This window comes from Medicago sativa, chromosome 2 (assembly GCF_051527215.1).
Source record: "Medicago sativa cultivar Bolivia chromosome 2, Bolivia_mono, whole genome shotgun sequence".
NCBI lineage: Eukaryota > Viridiplantae > Streptophyta > Magnoliopsida > Fabales > Fabaceae > Medicago > Medicago sativa.
The window spans coordinates 988,540-996,150 of NC_140750.1; the positions used below are offsets into that span (position 1 = coordinate 988,540).

The 7,611-nt window shown below is 33.4% G+C and overlaps 2 protein-coding genes across 2 annotated transcripts; both read right to left on the reverse strand.

Moving 5' to 3' along the window:
* Positions 1-945: 945 nt before the first annotated feature.
* Positions 946-2,742, reverse strand: LOC146943399 (chaperone protein ClpB1-like). The gene is made up of 2 exons (XM_085741666.1): positions 1,623-2,742; positions 946-1,426 (listed from the first exon to the last, which is right to left on the reverse strand). Exons 1-2 carry the CDS (start codon positions 2,606-2,608, stop codon positions 1,051-1,053), a joined length of 1,362 nt encoding a protein of 453 aa, XP_085597792.1. The 5' UTR covers positions 2,609-2,742; the 3' UTR covers positions 946-1,050.
* Positions 2,743-4,586: 1,844 nt separating this feature from the next.
* On the reverse strand, positions 4,587-7,001 carry LOC146943400 (chaperone protein ClpB1-like). The gene is made up of 5 exons (XM_085741667.1): positions 6,911-7,001; positions 6,440-6,590; positions 5,802-6,301; positions 5,059-5,521; positions 4,587-4,962 (listed from the first exon to the last, which is right to left on the reverse strand). The coding sequence occupies exons 2-5, from the start codon at positions 6,581-6,583 to the stop codon at positions 4,717-4,719; spliced, it is 1,353 nt and encodes a 450-aa protein (XP_085597793.1). The 5' UTR covers positions 6,584-6,590; positions 6,911-7,001; the 3' UTR covers positions 4,587-4,716.
* Between the last annotated feature and the right edge of the window lie 610 nt (positions 7,002-7,611).

The window sequence follows — 7,611 nt, forward strand, 5'->3', positions numbered from 1 at the left end:
GTTTATGATATGTATTTATATTTGTTCAAGCTGGTATGACTTACTCCGTCCTGCAGGAAAAACTGTTGCTATGGGAAAAGTCATTGCTTTGTGAAATTATAAAAATTGAGTCGAGGTAAAAAAGATTTCATATGCATTGTTGACCTGTTATTGCAAATGGTTGAGCCTAGAATATCACCGAAATGATCGAGTGTGTGATTCAGTTGAAGCTCACCTAAATGAACTGAGAAGAGAAGCAGCAGAAAGATGACTCAACTGTGTCAATTTTGTTTTTCTTAGCAGATTTCATCTTTTGTGTGTAATTAGTTTTTTTCCTTTTTTTCCCAGAGGCTGGAACTTGGATGCTATCACTGAAAACGGTCAATTGGAGAATTTTGGATTTAATTGCCATTGTACCTAGTAATACTTAGTTTATTTATATCATGAAAATATTAGAGTAAGCAAGTTGAACACAAACTCAAACTCACCATATCCCTTGTAAGGATGTGGGCAATCATATCCCTTGTTACACAAGCGAACACAAACTCACCATTACTGTTATGAACACAGCAGCCAACACTAGTAAAGGCCCACTCCACCATCAAAACCTGCATCCACATTACATTTAAGCCAACCTTGGAGAGGGGGCTGATTTCATTTGCAGTTGCTGCAGAAAGGATGATTAGTAAGGGAGGATTTGCTAAGTTGTACGTGTTTCTTGATTCTCGGATACAAGAATTGAATCATTTTTTATGCTAATATAATGTTTGTTATTTTGGTGTAGTGTAAATTGTTCAGGGCCATGATGTATTCACTAGAACTATTTTGTTATGTTACTGCTGTATCGATATTGCATGGTTTTCGTGCAGTTTAATAAAATTTTGCTTTTTCAAAACAAAAACTTAAAAGCATATAGTATATATTCATATCAATAGTAACAAAACAATAATGAAAATGTCTTTTCAAAAAAAAATGTCAATAATTTCCCTAGCAAAGAAATAAGTAAAAATAAACTCAAATGGGTTGGCCTGACAGGCTCCACTGTAAAATATATGTGTGTTAGCGCGACAACTAGCTACATCCTTTATTTGCAACCTTCCTCAATTGATCGTGAGAAAGTGGATCAAATACAACAACTTCGTCCAGTTCATCCAAAAAAATTGGCCTGAAATGATTTCTTACTTCCTGCATTACTCGATCGCGAGCAACTTGCATGGTACATTTTCCTGAAAGTACACTTAGGAGATGCTCGGCACCAAGCTTCGAGGTCGTGATAACGATCGTGTTCGTAAAGTTCACAGTTCTGCCTTGTCCATCAGTTAAACTTCCATCCTCTAAGATATAAACTAGTTTGTTAATTACAGATATATGTGCTTTCTCCACTGCTTCAAAAAGTAGCACACTGTTTGGCCTTTTCCTAACAACTTCTGTTAATCGTCCAACAAACCTGAAAATTCAGTTCACAATAAGCTAAAGACTATAAGTCTAAACTAGAATTGAAAAAACAAAAACCAATGATGTCTAAAACAAAATTTCAATCGTATGTTGAATTAACCGACGTTTGAAATATTTAAAGACCAAATTTGTAGCTTTTAACTAGACTTTTACTATAATCAATTTCAGTTGTTAACCCAATAGCTTACCCTGGTGTTGTACCAATCAAGCTTGACACAGAGTGTTGTTCCATGTATTCCAACATGTACATAGTGACCAACTGATTTTCATCGTCAAATAGTTGTTCAGCAAGTGCCTTAGCAAGTTCTGTTTTACCGACGCCAGTTGGTCCAAGGAATAGGAAGGAACCAATTGGATGTCGAGGTCTACCTAAACCAGATCCAGATCTCAAGGCTGCATCAACAATAACATTTACTGCTTGGTCTTGTCCCACAACTCTATTGTGCAACCTGTCACCAAGTTCAAGCAACCATTCCTTCTCAATTTGGCTGAGCCGAGTCACTGGTTTACCGGTGCTTCGTCTATGTTCAACAATATAAACCTGTTGAAACATCCTTTCAAATGTCCCATCCTTTTGCACACATTTACTATATTCATCAACTGTTGTTGCACCAATGCATCTAAGTTCGCCTTGATCAAACATAGGTTTGAAAAGAATAACAGCATCGAGAACAAGATGAATTTCATCAATGAAAAGAATAACCTTCCCCTTAGCATCTTCCATTTCGTTCAAAACAGCCTTCAACCTCTCTGCAAATTCTCCTATATACTTAGCACCAGCAACTAATGCTCTCGTATTCAAAGCAATTAACTTAACATCAGCAAGACAAGGAACATTTCCCTTGCCTATTCTCTGAGCCAACCCTTCAACAACAGCTGTTTTACCAACACCCGGCTCACCTATAAGAACAATATTGTTGTTTTTCCTTTTTGACAAAATATTCAAAACCTTACTTATCTCTTCATCATGTCCAATAACAGGATCAAATTTCCCTGCCTCTTCAGCCACATCTCTACCATAAATTTCCAAAGCTTGAAAATGTGTGTCACCAAAAGCGCTATCGACTTTCGTCACTTCTTCACATCGAAGCTTTTCAACCTCTGATTTAGCCCTATAAGCATCCACACCAATAAATGCTTCGTTTGTTTTGTGAGTAAACATTTCTGCATTCATCTTTTACCTACTACATTAAAAAAAAAAAAAAATACCAACTTGACCAAAGAATCATATAGTATTTGTGAACAAGAAAACACTATAGGAAAATGATATATGTAGCGACAAATATTATAGCGAAGCATCACGATTGCTTAATCTATTGACCCACTCATGTATTCTACCAACCGCATGTATTGTGCCAGAGGAAAAGATCGAACGGTGACAAGCTTCCGTGAGGCATTCGTGAAATTCCAAACGCGATAAATAGCAACGCTCAACATTATATGTTTTTGTGAAGAAGAAACCTTAATAAACTAATATCATTGTGTCAATACTATGTTTTTGTTCATGATATTTACATACTAAGGGTATAAAATTTGAAGGAAAAAACGCAGGAACAAAAACAGCACATAACAAGAGTGTGAAATAGGGTACCTTTGATTGCAAAAGACCAAAGTTTTGTTTTCTTTTTTGTGACAATTTCTTATGTTACCTCAAGCATTGATTATACAAAGCAAAAAAACATGAATAAATGATGGCAAATCAGTTTTGCGGAATACATGGGAGACTATTAATGAGAGGGCCCATTCAAGTGCATGTTTTTGCTATAAATAGCATTTTTCTTTCATTTCCTATTGTAATACAGCCAAATTCCATTTTTCTTTCCTTTTTAATACGAATTATCAAATTAGTTCCAAGTTGGATTAGTAATATGTGATCGAAATGATAACAAATGACAAGTATGTCTTTATCTAGACAAAATTGTATTGATATTATTTTTTTTAAAATTCAGTCTTGTTGTTTTCTTATTATTTTGTTTTCATCGACACTTATAACTTTGAATGTTTGCTAAAAACCTAAGAAACTCTTTAAAATCTTATAAATTCATGAAATTAGTTTAAATTTTAAGGACCTGACTCGAGTCCTAGATTTTTCTTCGAGTCCATTTGTTGGGTTGAAACATTCTTTAATCAACAAATTGGAATCCACTAGTGGATCACTAGTTTGAGATAGTGCGTGTCAAGTTTCTAGCTATCAATACTCAAAAATACACACATACATAGCATAGCTCCTTCCAAAAAAAGAAATGCTAACGACAATAATAATTCGATTGAAGATGAACAGGAGGTTCATGTGCCTCAGAATGTTGACCTTATTCATCAAGGAGAATTAACTTTGAATCCTGTTTATAGTCGGATTGAAACCGGTTCTGAGGCAAGTCCATAAACCCAAAGGATGAATTCCACAATGTTCCTCCCATCATGCATGAGAAATAACCTATTAGGATCCTTCCAGATTAGAGATGTAGGGATTCGAGTAGATCATATTGGAAGGACTTGGCCCAAATTCAAAGAAAAGAAGGAGGAATCATTAGATAATTACATCAGTAACGTAGATTTAGATTAATGAAGGCTAGATACATGACAATGATCACTTAATATATATGAATTGTTTCTAATGGCTACACCATGCCTAAATGGTTAGCCAACAATCAAGAGACATCTCTAAATTGGCTTACACTTCCAGGATGATCGAAAAAAATTCCATCTCAACCCCATGATAATCTTAAAAAAAATTGGTTTGTCATGAATAACTCAATTGTAACTATCGACATAATATTAAAAAATAAAAAATTCGTGATTTTTTTTTTATTTTTAAAATATGACATTTATAATTAATGAGACAAATAAAGTTTTAAGAGAGTGGAGAAGTTGTAAGCTGTTCTTGATGCTTGGAAGAACAAGAACTGAATCTTTTTTTTTATGCTAACATAATCTTTGTTTTTTTGGTTTAGTGTAAATTGTTCAGGGCCATGATTTAACTTTACTAGAACTCTTTTGTCATGATACTATTGCATCAATGTCAAATGGTTTTGATGCAGTTTAATAAAATTTTCTTTTTTCAAAACAAAAACTTAAGACAATATATATATTGAGAGAATGTCAAAAAATAAAGTAATGTTAATTCAACATAATCTCAAAATAGGTTAGGCTTCTATAACAGTAAACAAATTCACTATTAAAATAAATTCAAATATTCTTTTTTGAGGTGAAACTCAAAAATGATTTGTCTATCAAAGAAATAAGTAAAAATAAACTTAACACAGGTCGGCCTGACAGGCTTTACTAGTATACATGTGTGTTCGCGAGACGACTAGCTAAACCCTTTATTTGCAACCTTGCGACTTTGCAAGTTTCAGCATTAATAACAAGCCCTCCGTTATTTTCTACACGGTATACCAAATAACTGTCATTTGGACCAACATCAATGTAAACCGTTGTATTCTCATCGATTACTTTCCTTGTAAGCATAGACAGCACTGTCACCACCTTTTTCTCAAGCCACCTTCTAATTGGTCTAGCACCATACACCTACACAACAACAATAAAAAAAATTAGTTATAAGTAACATATTTTTCTATAAGAAAAAGATTAAAATGATGATGATGATATAATAATAACACTTACAGGATCATAGCTCTCGGCAAGTATATAATCCAGTGCTCCATCTGTAACTGCCAATGTAGTTCCTTTCTTACAAAAACGATTAGCTACATCCTTGATTTGCAACCTTGCAACCTTCCTCAATTGCTGGTGAGAAAGAGGATTGAATACTACAACTTTGGTCAGCTGATCCAACAATTCTAGCCGGAAATGCTCGCTGACTTCCTGCATTACTCGATCGTGAGCAACTTGCATGGTACATTTTCTTGAAAGTCCACTTTGGAGATGATCAGCGCCAAGGTTCGAGGTCATGATAACGACCGTGTTCGTAAAATCCACAGTTCTGCCTTGCCCATCAGTTAAACTCCCATCCTCTAAGATATAAAGTAGTTTGTTAATTACAGAAATATGTGCTTTCTCCACTTCTTCAAAAAGTAGCACAATGTTTGGCCTTCTTCTCACAATTTCTGTTAATCGTGCAACAAACCTGAAAATTCAAATCAGAATATATAAGTGAATGAGACATGAGATGCATATTTTGAACTCGAGATAAGTTAAAGACTATAAGTCTAGACTAGAATTGAAATAAACCAAATGATGTCTGAAAAACAATTTCGATCTTACGTTGAATTGACCGACATTTGAAATATTGAAAGACCAAATTTGTAGCTCTTATTTCACCGGACAAAACACTTATGTGTTTTATCTCAAATTATTAATTTAGCCTTTTACTATAATCAAATTCAGTTGCTAATCCAATAACTTACCCTGGTGCTGCATCAATCAATCTTGACATATAGAGTTGTTCCGTGTACTCCGACATGTTCATTCTCACCAACTGATTTTCATCATCAAAGAGTTGTTCAGCAAGAGCCTTAGCAAGTTTTGTTTTACCAACACCAGTTGGACCAAGGAATAGGAAAGAACCAATTGGATGTTGAGGTCTTCCTAAACCAGCTCTCCATCTTAATACAGCGTTGGCAACGGCATTTACTGCTTGGTCTTGTCCCACAACTCTATTGTGCAACCTGTCATCAAGTCCAAGAAACTTTTCTTTCTCATTTTCGCCAATTCGGGTCATTCGTATACCGGTCAATAGGCTAACAGCCTCAGCTATTAGGTCAGGTCCAACAGTTTCAGTCAACATCAAGCTCTCATCAGTGCTATCTTCAAGCCGTTGAATTGCATCAATCCTCGCTTTCTCTTTTCTATACTTCATGACCAGAGTTAGAAGCTTGTCTTTTAAGTCGTCAAGTTCTTTCCGCGCCTACAAATAATATCAACAATTAGAACAATCGAAATAACATAAATACACAAAATAAAATTAAAACTAATCTATAATATGATGGAAAAAAAAATACCCAAACTAAAATTGTTAAAACAAAAACTCAAAATCGATACTTACATCTGCAAGACGAGCTTTGCTAGCATTGTCGTCTTTTGTCACCAAAGAAAGAAGTTCCACTTCCAGTTTCACTCCCTTCCTTAAAATAATGTCAATATCCTTTAGCTGACTATCAAATTGAACTCTAACACCAGCAGGATTCATCTTTTACCTACAACATTACAAAAAAAAAAAAAAACATGTAAATAAAATACCAACATGATGAGATAATCATATATATAGTATTTGTGAACAAAAAAAACACAAACAAGAATACATAAATATTAATCCGGTGAAAACCCTACTTAACTATCCTTGTTTTAAGGAAACCCTACTTAACTAATATAGCCTGTGTCAATACTCAGATTTTTTAAGGAAACCCTATTTAACTAATAGTTCGTGTCAATACTCAGTTTTATGTGATGATGATAGTTACATAATAAGCGTGTATACAATTTGCAGAAAAACAAGCAGAACAAGGGTGTTACGTACCTTTGATTTCAGAACACCAAAGTTTTTCTCTTCTTTTTGTGACAACTTCCAAAGCAAGTGAAAGACTACTTATATAGGACCGAAGCAGGAAAGTTCTCGTTTAAATCTTTTTTATTGATTCTATTTTTCGATTAAATCTTTTAAAGATATCACAAAACAGCTTTTACTATATTTACTCACATAAAATCTTTTAACTCCTTCGAACCAAAAAAATAAAAATAAAAAATCTTTTAACTCTTTAGAACCAATAGAAATATTTTATCACTCAAAAAAAAAATTTAACTCCTTTTTTTAAAAAGTTATAAAGTCAAATTTAATTTTTTTAATAATATTTTTAAAATAGTAATTTTAAAAATATTTAAATTCACTTTCAAAAAAAATTAAATTAAATTCTAAAGTGTTGTCTAGTGGTTAAAACTTAAAACTTAAAACCATGCATCTAAAGTTTTTGGATTCGTTGCTCTTTTGAGTTTTTTTAGTTATTTGCTCTTTTAAGTTTGTGACATCATCTCCACCCTAAATTTTTGGTATACAAAACATTCAAATAGGAAGAAAAAAAAAGTGTGTGTTAATAATAACTATATAGATTTTTTCAAAAAATACTAACTGTATAGATTTACCCAAAAATATTAGTATATGCTATTTTACTATATATTTTTTTGTGTAGCGATGCATAAAGATAAGGGTTAAATATGTTTTTA

What these genes read in the sequence shown, in the direction of transcription:
- LOC146943399 (XM_085741666.1), bottom strand. Translation starts at nt 2,608, where the DNA reads ATGAATGCAGAAATGTTTACTCACAAAACAAACGAAGCATTTATTGGT. An exon ending in TTGATTGGTACAACACCAGG is followed by an intron (nt 1,427 to 1,622) that starts GTAAGCTATTGG and finishes CTGAATTTTCAG; the next exon opens with GTTTGTTGGACGATTAACAG.
- LOC146943400 (XM_085741667.1), bottom strand. Translation starts at nt 6,583, where the DNA reads ATGAATCCTGCTGGTGTTAGAGTTCAATTTGATAGTCAGCTAAAGGAT. An exon ending in GCAAAGCTCGTCTTGCAGAT is followed by an intron (nt 6,302 to 6,439) that starts GTAAGTATCGAT and finishes TATTATTTGTAG; the next exon opens with GCGCGGAAAGAACTTGACGA. An exon ending in TTGCCGAGAGCTATGATCCT is followed by an intron (nt 4,963 to 5,058) that starts GTAAGTGTTATT and finishes GTTGTTGTGTAG; the next exon opens with GTGTATGGTGCTAGACCAAT.